Source organism: Protobothrops mucrosquamatus, unplaced genomic scaffold (genome assembly GCF_001527695.2).
Source record: "Protobothrops mucrosquamatus isolate PMUCROS unplaced genomic scaffold, P.Mucros_1.0 scaffold958, whole genome shotgun sequence".
Lineage (NCBI taxonomy): Eukaryota > Metazoa > Chordata > Lepidosauria > Squamata > Viperidae > Protobothrops > Protobothrops mucrosquamatus.
In genome coordinates this window covers 100,578-122,088 of record NW_015387202.1, presented here as the reverse complement: position 1 = coordinate 122,088, position 21,511 = coordinate 100,578, and the positions used below count along the sequence as shown (strand labels likewise).

The following is a 21,511-nucleotide window of genomic DNA, read 5'->3' as shown; positions in this document are numbered from 1 at the left end:
GGGGGGGGGGGGGGGGGGGGGGGGGGGGAGAAAGTTGTAAGTCGCTTTGGTAAATCGCACATTGTGCTTTATGACCACAATTCTGGTCTCAATTTCCATCATAACCCAAGGCCTACCCATAAAGGGATTTAGGTGAATAGTGCTGATTGCAAGTTTCTTTTAAAAGTTTCCTTTAGTTGTTTCTCTATCAGTGGGCATAGTTCAATTTCTGTTAAAAATTTCAAAGGCCAGAGATTATTTGTATCCATTCAACAAAACTATTCTGTATACATTATTTCAGCATGTTCTGTAATGGAACCACATTGCATCATATCTGCTAAATGTTGTTGCAAGAAAAGATATTTGAAAATTCTCTTCATAAAATTAAATTGATAGCAATTCAATTAATCCAAGTAGAGTTTTCTTTGGAGAGGGGAGACTCACTGTTACTCATTTCAAGCAATCATACTACTTTTTTTGAAATTTCAAAACAGTTTATAGTATTATTGAAATAAAACTATAACCATTTAACAGGGCAATGTTAAAACTAAGATCAGTTTCAAAAACAAAATATTGAAAAAAAACTATTCCAAGGAAAATATACAGAATTTCTTGATCTTAATGATCAGACAAAAATCTAGTTCAAAAATTAATGTTCCTGAAGTCCAAACATGAGGCAAACCATTCAAAAAAACCCTCCCTGTTCTTAATCTTCTGGCTCTTCTTTAATTTTCTTCTTTTTCTTTTTCTTCTTTTCTGTATTCTGAAACATAAGCATTGTCACATCATTTCATTGTGATAAATAAAAAATATAATATCTATACCAGTGATGGCGAACCTTTTAGAGACTGAGTGCCCAAACTGCAACCCAAACCCACTTATTTATCACCGGATCCCAGGTGGCCGTGGCCCACTGGGTGGGCGTGGTGGTCATGGCAGACTGGGTGGGTGTGGCCAAGATGGGTGTGGTCACCTCAATGTTGCTCATGGGGAGAGATGCCTGTGGGGACTGGGCAGGGTTGGGGGAGATCCAGGGGGTCTCTGGCAGGTGGGGCAGTGGGCAGGAGGCTCATCCTGTGGAGTGAGGTGAGGCAGGGCTGGGGTGCCATTGTCACAGGGCAAGGCGAGGCAGGGACCAGGGCAGCTGCTGCCTGACACCATCGGCCCCCGCACACAGAGGCCAGCGAGCGCATGGGGGCCAACAGTGTCCATCAGCAGCCACAGCCTGCCGGCCCCTCGACCGGCGCATTCTGGGGCTCCGCAGCCCACCACCAGAAGTTCAGAGAAGCCGCATCTAAGCTGGACAGATGGCCAAAAGCTGAGGAGGCGATGCAGTGGGTCGTGCCCGGGAAAAGGAAAGCATGTGAGGCCAGGAGGGATGGGACAGGGGGAAGGGAAACCAGCCGTGCTGGAATGCATCTGGCCATGTGGGACCTTGACGAGTTAGCGGGCAGCTGGTTGAAGAAGGATGGTTGCCATCTCTGGGGCATGGCACGCATGCCCACAGAGAGGGCTCCGAGTGCCGCCTCTGGCACACGTGTCATAGGTTCGCCACCACTGATCTATACTGTAGATAATATTTTAAAAAACAGATTTTTCTATATGAAAGATATGCATAGCACTTCATGGTTTGATTTTGTTTCTTTAAGATAATATCTTTGGATAGCGAAGCTTTACAGAACTGTAGGAATCCATGATTAACATTGATGTAACATTAATGAAATGAGTCAATGGAATTGCACAATAGAGTATAAAAGCTTTTTATCTCCAAGCATCTTAGTGGAACAGTTCGACTTCCACAATTTAGACAGAGGCTACCAGACTTAAAACTAGTCAGTGGCGGCGAACCTTTTAGAGACCGAGTGCCCAAGCTGCAACCTAAAACCCACTTATGTATCGTCGGGTGCCGGGTGGGCATGGCCCATTGGGTGGGCATGGCTGTAACGGTAGACTGGTGGGACTAAAAAGTTCAATCAATCAATTCCAACTTTGCAAGATCTTTTTTTTCCCTGCGAAAAGTTGAAATTGATTGATTGAACCTTTTTTTTTGTGCACACGGCGGTGGACGCCTAAAGCGAAAAGGTTTTATAAAACCCAGCTGAAGGCCTAGGACTGGGGTGACGGAGCGCGTGCCCAGAGAGGGCTCTGAGTGCCACCTGTGGCATGCGTGCCATAGGTTCGCCACCACGGGACTAGGTACTTTGGAATTTTAAATGGAGAGAACATAACCTCAGATTAGATATGAAAACCCCCTTTAAGCATATTAGTGGCGGAAACTAACCGGGATTTCTTTAATAATGGTGAGTGAAGAGACTTATCTGTTTTTGCAAAGGCAATTTTCTACTAATTAAAAAAAATATTCATTCCTTTCTATAACACTAGTTTAGAAATGGTCAATAAATAACATTTAAAATACTTTTTTAAAAAGGAGAGAAGGCTACCAATAGAACATCAACTCGGAGGCTTTACCCATTGGTTTAAAACTTTTCTTTTTTGGAATCACATTCTGCAGCAACTATAACTCGGAAAATTCTAAGCAAAAGAGAAGATTCAAAAGCTAGAAAACAGATCTGGCTACCTGGTGCCTTCCCACCCCCACCTGTGCCTGTGATTCTTGGTGACTTCCTGAACAAGACCATGCCATTTTCTTGGCAATATTTTTCAGAAATGGTTTACCATTGCAACCTCCTTCCTAGCACTGACACAGTGACTGACCCAAGGTCACACAGCTGCCTTTATACTTAAGGCAGCACTGGATCTCATGGTCTCCCACTTTTTAGCCCAGGGCCTTTAACTACTGTGCTAAACTGGGTCTCACCCACTACATATAAAAACCTTTTTTCCCCTCTATCTGATATTCCAGATTCTTCTACGATAGAGATGTTTGGGATGAGACTGTTAATCTGCTCTCACCTTAAATCAAATATATACGTTTCCAATGAGTCTACATTTAGCTAAACAAATGGGAGCTTTTTTTTTTTAAAAAAAAAATCAGGCCAGGTGCATACACAAATACTAAATATGGCTTTGTTAAGGCAGCCAGATTTGTTGCACCAGAAAATATATATCAGCATCACTAACATTCAAGGTGTACAGCAGATACAGTGAACAATTCTAGAGGGCAGCAAGCTGGGAAAGGCTATTGTGAATGTCCTACCTCCACCACCATACTGGTCGATGGCTCTTCTACCCAAACAGACGTTTCTTGAGTTTTCTGTTTTTTCTTTTTCTTTTTCTTCTCTTTAACATGTTCCTCCTCTTGTTCGACTTGCTCATCCTCATCCTGTTCGTCTTGTGTCATGCAGGGAAAATATTACAAGTACAAGTTAAACAAAGTAGAAATGCTAGGAATTAGCCAAAGCTGCTAGTGGGCATTTTTGAAAATTGGGAGCGTGCTGCTGGCCATGATCCATTCCTGACATATCAAGGAATAGTTATGGATTATCACAAACCCATATATTGAAAAACAAGCTGATAAAGAACACTTTAGACATAACTTGCTTTATCATTCTGGAAGCATTTGCTGCCTACCGAGGTGAACAATTTCCAAACTGAGCACCTTAAGTAGCCACCTATTGCTATTTTCTATGGATGTCCTTGGGGAGGAAGAGATGTGATGAGAAGGCATTCCACTGAAGGTTCCAGACCTAAAGCATTTACACTTATGGAACTCAACTGGAAGAAGTCATTGAGGAATGTTTCAGACTGCCTGTAATGTAAACTGTAGTATGCCTGTAAGATACCATGTTTGGTGTTATCATGCACCATCATACAGTGTTATAAAATGTGTTTCCTCTTTGAATGATTCAAAAGAAAGAGTATTTTTTAATACCCAAACCATTAAATTAAACATCTTGTCAAATAACTGACAAAATCTAAAACAGAAAGTCTTAGAGAATTTCTTGCTGAAGATTGATCTTTGGAAGTCCTTCAAGACCTTTTCTACTGTGGAGGTGGAAGTAAAAAGGATGGAGATCGTGACAGATTTCCGGTTTGCGCTCATAGTGCATGGCCACGTGAGAGCGGATCTCCGCTCTCCACGGCTAATTTTGCCCTGTCAGGGGGACCCTAGATGGGTCCGAAATTGCCCTGGAGAGGTGACCGCGAAGGAGGGGTGCCCCGCTGATCACGAAGCGATGGCAATCGCTTCGTTTGATCCGGGGAAAGCCCTCTGAACCCGACAGGAGAAAGGCTAGCCATACTGCAGCCGAAGTCCAAGAGCACTACCAAGAACAACAGTGAACAGCGTGCTTGGAAATAGTGAGAGTATTTGATCTTCTCTCCCTTATTTTACAACCAGTCCCTGGGAAAGACCCCCAAAGCAAACAACCTCCAAAAGTGAGAGGAGAGGATTACATTCATTCCCCCATAGATTAACCTTTAAGGAGAAAAGAACTTTATTGAAATTTAATTCAAAATACTATAATCCGATCAAACTTAGAAACTAAAATAAACTGCTTAGATTATATTCTAAAGGGTTTTGATTGAACTACATAGAAAAAGAAAAAGAACAACTTTTTGTCTGAAAGAGCTGGAAATAAATATTTGCTGACATCTAGTGGACAAGGAGACTATAACATACTAAAGACAAGGCCCAGAAACAAAGAATAACAAATCTGTTCCCATGAACTCTAATAACCTTCAAGAAGATAGTTGCTAAGGAACAGAGAAGAGATTGTATACCAGGCCTGCTACAAGATTGGAAAGTGTTTAAAGGAAAAGAAATGTTCTGATTGTGGTTTAAATTTATGAACTGTTTAAAAACTTTGATCTATGAAAAGTATTGAGAAGGGAAGCTACAGGAAGGATTTAAGCTGGTTAATTATACTGAATTGACAATTAACTCCTGAAAGAAAAGAATTGTTACAAAAGTTGATTTTACTGAAACTTTGACAACTGAAAATTACAGTGGATTACAAAAATTATATATAGCAACAAGAACTATACAAAACTGGACTGTATGAATGTTGAGTTTTGGTTAGCTGGACAAGGCTAACTACAGAGACTATGGCATTTATGATGGACTACTCGAAAGGGGGAGACAACATGGATATGACACACTCATCAAAAAATGATAGAAAACCACACCTAATATCTATCCCTGAAAGATTTAGCTTGAAAGATCAAAGACCTTTAGAAACACTTCAAGACAAGATAGATATTTCCCAAGACGAAATTTATGTAATACTACGACAGATACAAACTACAATAGACTTAAACCACGAGGAGATTAAATATAATTTTGATACTATAAGTGAATATACTTTTAACTTAAATCTACAATCAAAAAACATTCAAAGAATGATGGTAAAGAATGAACAAACAATCCAGACAACAGAATGTGAACTAGAAAAAAATGATTTGACTGGTGAAGTTACAACTGAAGAGAATTATACCTTAATACAAACAAGAAAAAACTTACAAGACTTGGAGACAATGATAAATACGGAAAAGATACCTTAGAACGTCAAAACAAACCTGAGAAGAAAGAAGACTTAATAAAATGGACACTGCTAGGAGAATCATTGTTTGGGAGACAAAAAGCACACATCTTATCTACTATGTATCCTCTACTCCTAAAAATAACTACAAAAATACAAGAACTGAACAAGTTGAAAATATTAATTTGGAAAACAATTTGGCAAAGGAAGAAGATTAAAGATGGGCTGAAGAGACTGGATTTGCCCTACTACATGGAATATTGTATGAGTAAACAGCTGTTTGAATATGGCTAAATAAATAAATAACTTTGGTTATAAAGGGACTTTAGAATAAGTGGGATAAGAGATATAAATAATATAGTATTTTTCAGATAAGATAAAAAATGTAAAAATATAAGGATGTTCTAGGTGAAGAAAAAGTTTGAATTTTAAAGACAAATTAAGTTTGAAAAGATTTAGGATTAAAAGACTGAAATGTTGAGGGAAAATTAGGCTTAATAAGAATTCTGAAAAAAAGGATATATAGTGATTTAACTAATTTCTACAAATAGAAGTGAAATATAATCTGACTAGAAAGATGTTATTAGATGTTATGATAGATAAATAGTATAGTATTTCTATAATATATGAAATATGAACATACTGGGATGATATATTTAAAGGGAAAATTTAGATATTTAGATGTTAAATACTGGGAAAATATGATTGATAAGAATTGTTTGAATATCATGGAGAAATTGAGCTTAAACAAGATTTATGAAAATAAGATACATGGTAAATCAATAAAATGATTCTTACGAAAATAACATAAGCTGGAAAAAAAAGCCATATAAGGATGCTACTATTGTTGGTATAAATATAGAAGAAAATGTTTTTACTTAATCATTTAAATATGGAAAATGTCAAATATTAGAAATTATATTTGTTTAATGTTATAGGAGGAGAATATCATTGGGTGAAGAGAAGATCTGGGAAATGTATTTACAATTGATACACCAGCTATAGAAATATAAAAATTAATTACTATTGTTTATTAATTATTAATTGTCTATTTTTTCCCTAAAAAAATTCTGAACCAAGACAACACGCTGTACATCAGGCACTAAGGATGTTATTGTTAAAAACCAACAAAACTTTTACAAAAAAAATTAAAAAGGATGGGGATCTCACTTCTCAAATTTCTGAACTAGAAACTTTAGTCTAGAGGTGTGACTTAATTCACCAAAAGCAAAACCAAGTTCTTCTGCTGCAAACATTCTGTAAGGCAGGAACAATAAGACTGTGAAAAGGGCCCATGGCTTACACCTATCCATCTCAGAGTGTTGGTCCATGCAACACTGCTTAAGGGCTTTGTAGTCCTGCTTACCCAGATGTCCTGATACACCAAATTTACCGTCTGCAACTTTCAAACATATCTGTACAATAATCATACAAACCTCATTTCCGCTCATAATGAGGTGGAGAGTGATATAGAAATATTTTATAGGAAACATAGATGCTATGGAGTAGGACAGAGATAAGCAAAATACGACTCTCCAATTGTTGGAATGAAACTCATGCTGCTTAAGACTGCTGGGACTTAACATCCAACATCTGGACAAATATCACTCAATTCATTTGTAAGGTAATGTGAGCCACATATTTTCTACATCTTAGTTGATCAATGTATCTCTACACTAATGTTACATAGAATCCATTCACAATCCCTAAGTTAACTAAACAATGTATTTATGAAATGAATATAATTCTGGTTGCCAACTAAAGCTTGGCTGATCAAGCTTTGTCAGAAAGAAAATACAGGAAAAAAAGCCAGCTGTTGTTTTTTTCTGGAGATTCTCAGTTAGGTACTTAAGATTCAGGGCACAAGACCCAGAAGACCACTCAGATTAATTAGGCATGTTAATATTCTGCAAGACTAAAATGCTGAAGAATTCTTGTGTGCCGGTCTCCACACATACAGTACGTGTTATGGCTACCTTGGGGAAAGATTTCATTATTCACAGTGCATGATGATGCAGGATGTGGCCAAATCACTGAACACCAGTTTACTACAAGGCCAACTCATAACAGTTGTGTGCCATCCCATTCTCTATTCCCTCCCTAGCAACTGGTCTTGGGTTTTTTTTTCTGGGTTGATAAGGAGAATTCAGTGTAATATTCTGGACTACAGCCACCCACAATTTTTATTTTCTAAGGATGTTTATGGAGATACAGTATATCTTTGTAGTGTGCCAGCTCTCCATTTATTTATTTATAATGAAAAGAATCTAAGAAAAAGTCAAGTGGATTAGGTAGCCTGGTATGAAAAGTAGCGGATGTAGGTAACAAACAACCTTCCTTTAAAATGTATTTTAATGCTTTGAAAATACATTGATGCCGGCACCTTCTAATGCATCATGGAATTAAATTTAATTAGTTAACTTCTCAGGTGGAAAAACAGTGGGATAAAGTGCATTAGGATTTAAAGTAGGCCTAGCTTAGAAATAGAAATCCAGAAAAAACACTATGGGGAAAGAGAGACTTTGCACTATGGGAAACTAGGAGTTGTTGGAGGGGGGGAGGAGAAAGCAGATTGTCCCTTTCCTCTGGACTTCCAACTAGCAAATCCCTTCCCCTCCCAAGAAAACACTTTGGAGTTTTTGAAGGACAAATGCAATTCAGCAAATAAACAAGTCAGTATTCAACCGTACAAAATCCTTTTACAGATTCACCATTAAAGTTCATTAAACTAACCTTTGATTTCTATTTTAACCTTCTTTGCCTTCGGTGGAACTGCCTGTTCTTCATTCGCTTCCCGTTCCTTGCGCTTCTTTGGGACCAGCGGGAGCGTGGATTCCCCAGAAGGGTCATAAACCTTCACTTCACTGGAATGTTTAAAGGAGTACAAGCAAATGGTAAATGAATGGAAACCCATTAATGCCAATTGCTGGGTGGCAAAGTGAAGTCAAAGCAGTACTGCCACAGCACCCCTCAGAACCTTTAGTCTGTTTCAGCAGAGTTCTTCTATGATCCAATGGAGGGGTTGTGAAACAGCTTCAATGAATTTGTGGCTCTTTGTGAAAAGCCTAACGGAGCAGATATTGGGTACGTTACCCTAACAGTTTTACAGTGTAAAACAGAGGCTCTTTTCAAAACAATGTTGAATACAGAAATGCTAATTAAGAAAAGTAAACTTCACGGCTACGTATCCTCAATCTAACAGCACATTATGGCAAAAGTTGGGAAAGCTTTTCTTTAAATATGACGATCTCCAGTTTCACAATGGCTACAAAAGCAACCAAGCTAGGTGGTACTGAGAACTAAAATATTTCTTTTGACAAAACATGTCTATGAATGTGAAGTATCTGAGCAGAAAAATTAAGCACTCTTGGCAGAGTTATCCATAAGTAAAGTGAACGTTCACATACTCGCCTCTTGTGCTGGTATTTGTCTGCACGGGCCACAGCTTTTCCAGTACCACTTATTCGTCTTATCTGGATAGGAAGGGAGTCAAAACAAAACAAAACAAAAAAATAATTAAAAATTGATACAACCCAATGCAATCCCTTAAAAAGATTAATAGTTAATAGATGATAGTGGTTAAAAAAAAAGTGTAATCATGGACACAAAGCTTAAATCAGCAAGGGAACCAAGTGCTCTCTATTTTAACAGGTAAACAAACAGACGGCTAGTTAATAAATATATTCCATATCTATTTGATTTGATGGGAATAAAAGCTCCTTTGCAATTATAACGAGTTTCATATTAATCAATATAGGATATCAGTTCTATATCCCAAAGGAAAGGGAGCAGTCTTCCCAGCTCCATCTCTACTCAGGTGTATTTAGGCGATCAATTCCCATACCCCAAGCTATTGTGGCCATCAGTCTCCCAAAACATAGGGAGACTGTGGGCAAATGAATTGTAGCTTTTCTGTTCATCCTGCAACCATCAGTTGTTTAACCACACAATCCTGAGGTATTTCTAAAACACTTTTGGATAGTTATGTTACTCATTTTTATTTTCAAAGGTCCATTTGCCCAAAACACGAGTTTTATAAACATACTCCTTTCTCCTCCAGGTGCCGTAATCTTGTTTCTACTTTCAATCTGTTCTCAGCTCCCATCTCAGCACTTGTGTTCTCTCCAAGGGCATCATAACGAATAGTCAAAGCCGTTTTGGCAGCTAGCATACGTGAAATCTGTAAAAAAGAAAAAGAAAAAAAAAATTTAAACAAATCTGGTAATGTTGGATGCCTACAAACATGTCAACCTGAAGACCAGATTGCATATCATTGATGTAGGTGAGAGGACCCCAGAATATATCAATCAGCCAAGACTTGTGCAAGCTGAATGCTCATGGCAGAGAATATTTAATTATGCTTGCTGGGACAAATCCATTTGTTCCGGTTCCTCATGCCAAACTGAATAGGAAGAGACAAGTTCAGACAGCCCTGCTTCTTTGTTTAAACGAGCATTCCTTGGGTATGATTTAACTGATGGATGGGGGCAGTGATTTTGTTTTATTTTTTCACATAAACACTGGATTAATACAAGAACCATTGTATTCATGGTTCTCAGACCATGGAACATTCAGAGTTGATGTAGAGCAAAAGCATTGTATAATATTTGAAAGTAACACTAGATTATCCGAGGAACAAAAACCTCACTGAAAACCAAACCAAACTTTAAGCATCATTCCTTATTTATTTTTTTATTTCCTGCCAATTGAAGTTGCCATATCTCAATCTGCCTGTTTCAGAGACAAAAGCAGCAAGAACAACATCTTACCTTTCCTTTATTTTTAGCTGTTGTTTGCCCTACAAGGGAAGCATGATAAATCAGACCAAACTTTGGAGTGTCACGCTTAGTCTTCAGTGCTCTAAAAAGTGCTTTCTCAGCTCCCAGAATCTGAACTGTTGATGCTGGGTGCTTCGCTAGATTCAGCAGGGAACCTATTGCAGACAAGATGTAATAGAAGATTATATAAATGAAGTAAACTCTGAAATAGGACCTTTACAAAACGTTAAGTTCAAGATTTGGAAATGACAAGCCTCATACCTATTACCGTCCAAACTGACTAAATATTTCTAGGAAATAGGAACAAAAGGCCTCATTGGGATGGGCATCATCGCACAATTTCTGTGAACTGTAAGGAAAATCCTGAACCTAACTTTGCCTGCTCCATTTACATGATTTGAAAATAACTTAAAGGCAGCATAAATCTGGTATTTGGAAGTGAATGAATGAGAAAAGCAGAAAATGGCTCAAGAAGTGTCTCAGAAGAGGTAGTGACTAAAGTTGCTTTCACCTTCCAAGATGAAATCAAGCAAAATTCAAATAATATCATCATCGTCAACTTCTTCTTGACCGGACAATGTAACTCTGCATTATGGTTTCTTGTTTAGTTTATCTCTAAGATGATTATAGTAAAGGATGCTGCACACAGCCAACACACAAACTCAAGAATTGCAACATACCAGCATGGGCAATAAGCCTTGCTCCTACTAGTTCTCCCACCATAACAGTGAGGTTAGGCGCAATGGCCATCATTCTGTTTTTCAGATAGTCATACAGCGTTGCTCGATACTCAGAGATCTCAATCACCTGAAAGGCAAAATAACAGAAGGTTCAAGCTATGGAATATTGCCAAAGAAAACTGGGAATGAAGTGAAACAGATATTAAGGAATCATGAGTATGATGATCTATTATTATGCAATCAGTCAGAAGTTTAAACTGGATTTGGAATTTTTATCCATCAACTGAGACCTACCCAAGGACCTGGGATAGAAGTTGTTGTTCAAGATATTGCTCCAGGATGCAAACTGTTCCAAGTAAAGCTACTTTTTGCAATTGACTGGTGGTGATTTTTATTGTTACTACAAGGAATAATGATTTAAAGTATGAATACTTTAACAAAAAAAAAATCTAATCCAGCATAAAAAATAAAACAGCAGTATTTCTGGACAATATGTAAATTATTGTGATATTTTTGGCCCATTAGCACTAAGTAGCATTGGCCTCCTGGCACTATAATGACCTAACTATTCTGCTACCTTAGTGTATATTCTAGAAAACCTTCTGCGGATTTTAGAACAAGCAGGTATATATATACATTCAGCCAAGCTGTGGTCCTGAATATGTTCCAGTTATGATAACCAGTTACTTGTGATGGCATCAGAAGAGGTAGTGACTATGCAACCCTCATAGGTTGTACATCAGGAAAGCATCATTAGAGGAATCATCACTTGCCATCGAAAACTAATATAAATTGCAAATTTGGTTGTGTTCTAAAATATTACCCTAACACAATCAATTGCCAAAAAGATTAAAAACCAACCACAAGATTTGGGGGCAATCATATCTTGATTTCATAAATTTGCTTGCATATAGGTAGTCCTTGACATATGAGCACAACTGAACCTACATTTTGGTTGTAAGTTGTTGAAGTCATTAAGAGGGTCACCATGTTAAATGAATCATGTGGTCATTAAGAAAATCCAGCATATCCAATGGGTGTTTTTTGCCATTTTGTACTGGAAAATAGCAAAAAGTATGCATATCTCAGTCATGTGACCACAGGATACTACAACTGGTGAGCTGGTTGCCAAGTGCCAGCACTTACAGCCAGGACTTTTTTTTCTCATAGAACGCCAAGAACGGAGTTCTGGCACCTTTTTTGGATGGAATCTTATAGCAGGGCTTTTCAACCAGTGGTACGGGTACAACCTGTGGTACATTGGCACCTGGTAGGTGGTACGCGACCATCCTAGAAAAGTGGTAGCGGGGGAAGGGAATGAGCTGAACCGGTGGCAGCACCGCACAAGCCTGAGCGAGAGATGGCTGGAGCTGCAGGGCTCAGCGGAAGCGCCAGGATCAGTGCTGCTTTCCAGCTGATCAGTGCTTCTTCAGGACTGTCAGGGCTCAGTGGAAATGCCAGGATCAGTGCCAGGCTCCAGCTGGAAAGCAGCACTGATCCTGGCGCTTCTGCTGAGCCCAGAAGAAGTGTCAATCAGCTGGAATGTTGCAGCATCTCCAGGGTCTTGTGATTTACATTCAGATGCTTGGCAACTGATTCATATTTATGACGGTCAGTGTTCCAGGGTCATGTGAAGTGACCAAAACCTCCTGCACCCACCCAGCAGATGGGGGAAATAAAAACCAAACACCCCCACCCCACCCCCGCTGCCAATCCTCAACAGAAATGCTCACAACAATGAAAACCTCAGACAGGAGGAAGTTTTTGACACCTTGCTAGGCGACTGGTGGTACTCGGATATTGCCATATTCTAAAAGTGGTACAATGGGTGAAAAGGTTGAAAAGCCCTGCCTTATAGGGTAGGCAAAGCGGGTTGTATTACGTGTGTGAGTTCTGGCGCCTAATTTTTTTTATTATTATTTTTTAGAAAAAAAGCGCTGCTTACAGCACTCTCTGGCAGTTTACCATGTCAGCATACAGTATTGCCTCCAACAATCTGGGTTCTCCTTTTACTGACCTAGGAAGGATGGAAGGCTGAGTCAACCTTGAAACTCTCAGGATCGAATTCCAGAGTGTGGGCAGTTTGCTTGCTGCAAATCTAACCACTGGGACTCCTATCCTTCACTATCATTAACAAAGCTAGTAATCACCATTTCTAAATAAACTGATGTTAAATAGATGTTTTCTGAATTAATTAGAACATGAGATATAAACAATTAAAAGGACATTGACTATTTGGGGACAAGTGTTTCTTCATGCCTGAGCTCATTAAACCAAGACATGATCAACCAAACTGGATTAATCCACTCAGATTCTATTTCTTTAGATTTAAAACAGATTTAGACCAAAGTGGCACTTAGATGTGTTAAATGGCCTACAGACTGGTAACTTTTTTTAACCAGCCACTGCTGCTACTGTTCATTTGCCATTACACCATCACCTGATCACAAAGATGCTGTATATTGCTTATATCTTCTTCTGACACTTCAGTCCCCATGGAGATTTCTGCAGCTGCTTTCACTTCTTTTTCCACCTCCTCCGGAAGGATCTCAGACAGGTCAGAAGAGGAAAAGTTTATTCTGTCTCCTGGGGAGTAAAAATATAAAGTGGCAATAAGGACAAACAGCAAACAGAAATTAAGCTGTTAATTAAGCTATAGGTTTGTGGTACCAAGATAAGCATGAAAAGGAAATGGAGGAGCAGATGGATGATTTTCAAGTGTTTATGTCTAACAAGGAATTTCTACTTAATAGTTTAGATAAGAATCTATACAGGTAAGAACAACTTTTCAATAACCAGGTCTTGTTTTTTCATTTCATCCTGCATACAACTGAATTGGAAAATAGAGTAACAGTCTTTATATTTAGTATTTTTCATTGCTTAATTGCTGAAGAAGTCGGCAGAATACAGAAAAAAGTTTTGTTTATGTAAGAATTGTATTTATGTAAATAAGAAGAGAAAGTTAGCAACAGACACATATTCTATAGCAGTTATTGTAGCCTGGGCCTCACAGCTAACAGGAAAACTTGAATAATTTCAGAAATACTGAATAGGTCAGACTGTTCACCATTTGCAGGAGATTAAGCATTACTTACCAATTTTTTGTACGCATTTACAGTATGCTAGATTATCTGTGATAATTTTGCCCAATTCAGGAAAATGCCACCCATACCATTCTCTACAACGCATAATGTAGTTATTCAATTCTTTGTCCAAGTCATCAAGAAGAGCTGGAAAAGGCAAAATACATGTTTTAGTTTAGTTCAGTTATACGTTGGAAATACACATTTTTGAAAATAGTATCAGAAAGATTCATGTAATGCTTCAATATTTACTTTTTCATGTGCAACATGGTAATTTAAAGTTATCAAAGGATTTCTGATATATTTACAAGACACCTAGATATAAAAGGACACCTCTGCTAACATTGTAAGGTGGCCCTAACCTGTGAAGATGGGGAAAAGCTACATTCATATTTTTATCCCTCAGTTCAATATCTATAATAGTATGTTGTAATTTCTATATTCCCTAAAAGTAAAGGCTAATTCTGTTTTCCTTCTAAAATGATAACACACATGGCCAGATTTAAAGTTATCTCTTTAAGATGTATCATATGCTACAAGTTAACTTTTTCTGTATTATTGTCAACGCTGCTAACATTGGATGTTCTTGCTCTGACCAAACATGCAGAGCTGTGTGGTATTTTTAGAGTTAACTCAGATGACGCTGGGAGGGGAGGAATGTGGGTAATTATATTAGATAAAAATCATAGGAGACGGCAGATTGAGGGAGGGAACATGCTGGCAAAATATGTGCTCAGGGGAGGAGAATTTAGATTTTAGCATCCCTCTTCATGCCCTGCGGACATTTTGTTACATGAATAAAAGAGTTTTTAGAATAAACAATGCTTGGAAGTTCTTTGAAGTGTTTCATTAGTCGGAACCTTGACAATTATCTTAGAAGGCCACAATGCTCTGGTTTCAAATACATGCCCCACCATCCATGCTGTTCATTAGTTATTGTCTATATAGCTTTAGAAGTTATTGTTAGCTTATTAGCTTCTTCAGAATCTCCACCTAATTAAAATCAAAGTATGAATTAATATCTGTATAGAGTTTAACCAATGTAAAGAGCTTCCAAGAATGCTGAAATGTTTCAGAAGTTATGTAGTCTTGTGCTGGAGTGACTTACAATCAAAAAATTTTTCCCAGCTATGCATGGTGTCTTATCTCATGTAAACGTCTGCATTGAGCATAAAGAATCTCTCTCATAATCTAGGAAAAAGCTCTGAAAAAGCTTAATTTGCTTTTCTGAAAAAGATTTAATTGTAACTATGATAAAATGACAGAAACAGGAATTCTTTTAAAAGGAATATTAACTGCCTAACCATTAATAAGGTGACCAATCGTCCTTCTTTTGTACTCATTTAAATATTAATAGCCATGTAAGTATAATTACAATATAAAATGTTATTGTTACAAATGTTTTTTATTATGCATTTATCATATTATAGTGTATTCTGTATTGTTGCAATGAATGTTTTATTTACGATATTTTTTTCTTCAATTTATTTGTGTCCTCCTTCTCGTTGTAAAAAAGGTGGTCACCTTATCATTAAGTAAGGCCATCTCACTTAACAGCCATCGCCACTTGCAACCATAATGGACAGGCTCCAGTATAGTTGTAAGTCGCCAGGTAGTCCTCGACTTATAACCATAATCAAGCCCAAAATTTCGATGATTAAGCAAGAGTTTGCCTCATTTTACGACCTTTCTTGCCTCTGTTGTTAAGGGAATCGCTGCAGCTGTTACGTTAGTGATATGGTTGTTAAAGGAATCTGGCTTCCCCATTGATTTTGCTTGTCAAAATGTTGCAAAAGGTGATCACATGACCCTAGGGCACTATAACAGTCATAAATACATGCCAGTTGCTAAACGGCCAAATTTTGATCACATGACCATGGGAATGTTGTAATGGCCGTGTGAAAAACGGTCATAGGTCACTTTTTTCAGTGCTGTTATAACTTTGAACGGTCACTAAACCAATGGTTATAAATTGAGGACTACCTGTATTATCAGTTTCACCATCACAGCAAATTTTCCAATCTTATCTCACTGGCAGTTTCATTTCATTTTCCATGAATGCTGTACAAAATTTGTTCTCTGTATCTTAGTAGATTGCGGTTTTTATTGTTCTCATTTCAAATTTACTTTCCATTTCAAATTTACTAGAATTACTTCCACTAAAAATATCTGTTTATGTTTATTTTTCTGAATCTTTTTATATATTTCCTTCTTTTGAACTTTTTTTGCATGATCACATCTGCAAAAATGTTATTTTTTGGGAGCACTTCAAACATTTGTTGTTATGGCATCATATACTACCTATAAAACATTTTGTACCAGTTTCCCCTCAAATTATAGCTTGCAGTAAATTTGATTTTTTTCATAGTTCTATTGTTCTACTATGATTACGCCTTTGAAATTTCCCATCTACTTTCTCAAGCAATTTTATTTGTTCCCTCTGCACATATTTCAATGCCCATCTATATATGCTAATAGATGATTTTGGTTTTTTATAAGTGTGTCAAATTCTGTCATCTTTCTCAAAATCCCTCCTTTCTTGAGATCAAGTTTTATTCTTCTAAGTAATTTGTAATTATATCAACCATGGTAAATTCCTACTTCCATAAAGATGTTCGTGCTATATTTTTCAGTCTTTAACCATTCATCCTGTCCTACAATGTCACTAAGCAAATAGCATTGTGCTGTATCAGCCAAAATTGTTCATTTTATAGCTTGTTCAACTTTAGGGTAATGTCTTGCCATTATACATGGTATTTTTTGACAGATTTCTTAAAAGGCCGACAATACAACTTAAGGGATTTCTAAGATGCATTACAATATTAGGTATTACCAAATATTACCAAATCATACACTTAGCCAATTCTACAAAACTATTAAGCAAGCCCCACAAATCTGAACTGAGGGCCTCATCATCAACCTGGTTCCCCTCACATCTCAAGAGCTCTATCATCCTGATGGTACTTGACCACTGAAACTTCTACCACATCATAAGTCAGATATAGCAGGATTGGCAGGATTAACCAGAACAAAAACCAAATTCAACAGTATCAAGCTAGGGAGTTCCATACTGATTCCAAACTTGCAGACCCTGATACTGTAAGTCAAAAACATTCATTTATTTCACTTAAAATTGTACTTACATATTGCTTGGATAATCATTGTATCAACTTTGTCTGGGCTGAACTTCAATTTATATCGGGAGAGGCTAAAAATAAAACATACAAAAGAAATAATTTTGTATACAAACAGGGGACAACACTAATGAAAAATATATTAATATTTTTATTAAAAATATTAATTCATTATTAGCATTCCCTGTATTGGAAGCATATATTTGTTAAAAGCATACCACATAGCTATAGGCCAGTCTGTTTCATCCTGAGATGATGGTTCTAATCCCAGCACATATCAAAAGCCAGAAAAACTGTATAGATTATAGCTATCTCATAGGCATATTCGATGCACCTTTTTTCCTAATAAATTATAGGGACTTTCTCAGTGTAAATAAGAGGCTAGGTTTTGATAACATGTAGCATTCATGATGGTTCTATAGATCTGCAAGGCTCTAAGTATTTACTAAGTATATACTAAGATTTTACAAATTCTTAGTATAAGAGTCAAGAACCATACACTATTAGTGAAAGAGAATATTAGCCCGGAATATGGGGAGATATTTGAACCCAGGCACTCATATCCATCTTTAAAAACTGTTGATGGGATTGCTTTTACTTTATGCGCTTACTAGTTTGCAGAAAAATGTACGTTTAGATCATAATCGAGGTTGACATTTGCCACAGATTTTTTTGCTTCATAAAAAGGAAGTCATTCACTCACTACACTGCAGAAACTGATTCTCAAAGAACTTTTGACGTTCATTATTCTCTATACAGTTACCTGTAATTCAGTTTCAAAGTTACTGAGTTTGGAAGCATACTCATGTATAGAAGTGAAACTTATATTCTACTTCATATATGATAAGCCAATAGGTAAGGCAGAAAGCTTTCCTTAATGTGACACCCTCCAAATGTGCCAAACGCTTCCATCATTTCCAGCCTGTGTTTAATTACTTAGGATTTTGTTTTGTTTGACATTCAAGGAATCTATGGCAATTAAAAATACAACTTACAAAATATAAAAATAAAAAGACAATTGAAATCAAGACAAAATTCTAAAATCAATATCACTGAAGTCAAAATTCATTTAACAAAAGAAATTTTCCTCAGTGTCACGAATAATGGGATGTCAAACATGCCTCCTTGTGTCTAAATTCCATAACAGGGGACTATGCAGGAGAAAGTCTTCTTCTGCATAACAAATAGACATGTTTCTGGCAATAAGGGGGCCAGAAGGGTCTTTCCTGCTGATCAAAGTTCAGAACAGAAAGACACTCAGATGGACCTCAAGCCGATTAGTTCTTTAAAGACTGACATCAGCAGCTTAAACTGTTCCAAGTGGGCAACTGGGAACCAATGCAGAACTTTCAGTTCAAGAGTCATATGAATCCTGGACTTTGCACAGGTAGCAACCTACTTGCCAACTACAATTTTGAATAGTTTTCAAGGACAGCTTAACATAAAGCATGCTTGTGAAGGACTGCTGCTAGTGCATCAGATGTAGCTGTGCAAAGGCGCTCATCACCAGTTTACTATCTACAAATTCTGTTGCAGCTGGGATCCTTGAAGCACTTCAAGGCCACTGACTGCTCTTTTTAGAGGAGAGCAAGCCCATCTGAAACAAGATCCACCTTGATCCTGGTGGCTCAAATCAGCTTTCTCCTTTCCAAGATCACAACCATCTGATTGGATTTAACCTTAGCTTGTTCTCCCTCATCCAGCCTGCCATATTTAAGTAAGTTAACTGCTTCCTTGGAATATGATGGTATCAAATCAAGAAATCTAAAAGAACTACCATAATTGTAATCTCCTATTTAGTTTTTAGTATAGGTTATTCACCAATGAAACCAAAGCAAGGCCATCAGAGTATCTCAAGCAAAATGCTGTCTGAAATGGGTCTAGAACAGGGGTGTCAAACTGCCAGCCTACAGGCTGGTTACATCATGCAGAGGCCACGCCCACCCCAGCTCCAGCAATGCCAAAAAAAAAAGTCATGTCACAAGACATCACGTGACGCGGCAAGTTTGACACCTGTGGTCTAGAATAATCAGTTTCACTAAAACGCATCTGGAGCTATGAGGCTACCAACTTCTTAGTCACCTCAACTAGATTGCAGAGTGTTGTATAATTACAAAAATCTTCCAGGTTCAGGAGGTGACATTTTTAGTTGTAGTCATACAACTGTCTCCTTTTAGAAAATGTGAAGACATCCCTCGCTCCAGAACACATGAACTGTCTCTCATATCCATGAGGCTATCTTAATTAGTCAGGCATATACAGCAAGCCAGTAGGTGGCAACTTTCATCTCTGCATATATTAGTTCACAATCCTTGGGGTATACTTGCTGAAAAGAATCCATATCAACGTGGATACTTTCATCTGGAATCCAAATGAAGATGAATCCAATTAATTACAATTATTGTCTGTTGAGGATGATTTAGAGATTTAATACACCACAGAGATAGCGTCTTGAGTTTCAAAAAGCTGATATAGTCATCAAGGATGGGAAAACAATACCTGTGTGCCAATCCTAAACACATAGCTGCCATCTCCCGGGATGGAAGGCCACTGATTAGTCCTTCTATTTGAGTGCGAATGCCCCTCATCAGCTCAGTAACCATTGGACTATGGATGCAACTTAAATTTAGTTTCTCCTGCAGAAATTCAAATTGTATAATGTTGATCAAAATGCACACAATATGGTCAAAGCTGCAAAAATATTTACTGTTCAGTATATAACAAATATTAGTTTGCCTAAGACTAATGCACTACACTCCATACCTCTTTCCCAACAGTAGATCATTTTTGCCCTCCAATCTAACTAGCCTTTAAGGCCAATGGCAAAGGACTGATAAATGGCAATCCAGGTTGGTCTCCACTGTTTATGTGTTTGCAGCTGCATATATACATGCATATTCATACATATGACATAAGAATCTACAAACTTCCAGAAAAAATGGCACCATCAGTTCAAATAAGTACAAATCAGACAGACTGATATACCGTATATACTCGAGTATAAGTCGACCCGAGTATAAGCCGAGGGACCGATTTTCCCACAGAGAACTGGGAAAAATTGGTGACCCGCGCATAAGCCGAGGGGGCATTTTGGCTGTTCCTCCCTGGCCGCCCCCCCACCCCCGCCGCCGCCCCCCCGCCGCCGCCGCCGACTCGAGTATAAGCCGAGGGGGGCATTTTTCAGCCCCAAAAATGGGCTGAAAAACTCGGCTTATACTCGAGTATATACGGTAAATATAAATTTTCATTTTCCCTTTTGTACAAAGTTTATTAAATTAGAACCCTGCAGGTAAAGAATGTCAATTTTTTAAATTTTTTATCTCTACATAGTACTGAGTAACATGTGAACATTTTATAAACCATAACAAATAACAGGGTGGCAGAGAATCATACTTAACAATGGTAAGATTTTAAGAGCCTGTCTTTCCCATGAGATCCTGCAGAAGAGGCAGGATCAATCAATCATCAATCAAAGTATGTCATCTGGTGGGACCCAGAAAGCTAGCAATGTCGTAGTGATTAGATTTTATCCCAAACCTCTGGCCTTGAAGATGTGGCTGTGTTCTGGATTTGGGGCATCAGTCAGAACCCATGAGTTGGCTATAATAATCAAAGTTTCATTGCTTTCCAGATGCTGGTAGGTTTTTTGTTTGTTTGTTGCTTGCTGTTGGTTTTTTAAAGCTGCTATTAACTGCCTAAAATAACTATGAATAATTGCCAGAAAAACAGCTCCCACACTCCTGGGATTTCAAAGGCTCCTTCCTATTCTCTGTGCAGGCTGTTGGAGAGGACAATCAATGTCTCTTTCTTCCTTTCTGTTGCCCTCTCAGTTTAATTTCCTTGCCATCAATATCCCTTTTTGTCTTATGCTGTTTTTGTGTTTTTTGTACTGTTTTTAAAATGTTATAAGAATTGCAAACCACCCAGAGATGCTGGGAGTTGAGAGGCATATTGTTGGAATATTCATGAGCAGGAAGAGTCATGTGGTAAGTCAGTCAGCCAATGTAAGAAAAGTGCTACTGAGTCTGTGCAAAAAGGTATTGAGTTAGGAGCTGGATTTTTATCCAGTCTCGGGTCTGTCTCTGTATCTCTCTCTGTAAGAAGTCTTCATTGTGCTATGTTGCTGTAAAGAAGAATGTATGGTATTGTAAATATTTTGATATGAATATAAAGAAGTTATTTGAATCAGCTAAATGCAGTCAACTGTGAGAGCTTCTGACTTCCGGTGGCAGGCGACTTCGCTGGACGCAGCTGTTTGCTGCTCCCGCCTGTTTCCGCGTAAAAGCCGTTTTGACAGCCTGCATCAGCTGTCAAACGGCTTGATACCTTTCCCCTGGGCATAGGGGGATAGGTGAGCTGCCCGAGGTAGGAGTTGAGTTCCCGAGTCGTCCCTTGTGGACGATGTAGGTGAGAACT

The 21,511-nt window shown here is 38.0% G+C and overlaps 1 protein-coding gene and 2 non-coding genes across 3 annotated transcripts in view; all 3 read right to left on the bottom strand.

The window, feature by feature from the left end:
• Nucleotides 1–451: 451 nt before the first annotated feature.
• The window catches only part of NOP58 (NOP58 ribonucleoprotein), a 27,800-nt gene continuing 6,740 nt past the window's right edge, over nt 452–21,511 (bottom strand). The window contains exons 5-15 of the mRNA XM_015819602.1: nt 19,595–19,731; nt 17,105–17,169; nt 13,974–14,108; nt 13,319–13,464; nt 10,879–11,005; nt 10,190–10,353; nt 9,466–9,600; nt 8,832–8,893; nt 8,154–8,284; nt 3,137–3,270; nt 452–742 (exon numbers count right to left, since the gene is read on the bottom strand). Coding sequence (XP_015675088.1) covers nt 686–742; nt 3,137–3,270; nt 8,154–8,284; nt 8,832–8,893; nt 9,466–9,600; nt 10,190–10,353; nt 10,879–11,005; nt 13,319–13,464; nt 13,974–14,108; nt 17,105–17,169; nt 19,595–19,731 — 1,293 coding nt within the window. The 3' untranslated portion in view covers nt 452–685. The remainder of the gene's footprint in view (nt 743–3,136; nt 3,271–8,153; nt 8,285–8,831; nt 8,894–9,465; nt 9,601–10,189; nt 10,354–10,878; nt 11,006–13,318; nt 13,465–13,973; nt 14,109–17,104; nt 17,170–19,594; nt 19,732–21,511) is intronic.
• On the bottom strand, nt 10,673–10,758 carry LOC114922806. The gene has a single exon (XR_003810489.1). It is a non-coding gene; the product is annotated as a small nucleolar RNA SNORD11 (small nucleolar RNA).
• Nucleotides 11,569–11,656, bottom strand: LOC114922807. Its single transcript, XR_003810490.1, has one exon. It is a non-coding gene; the product is annotated as a small nucleolar RNA SNORD11B (small nucleolar RNA).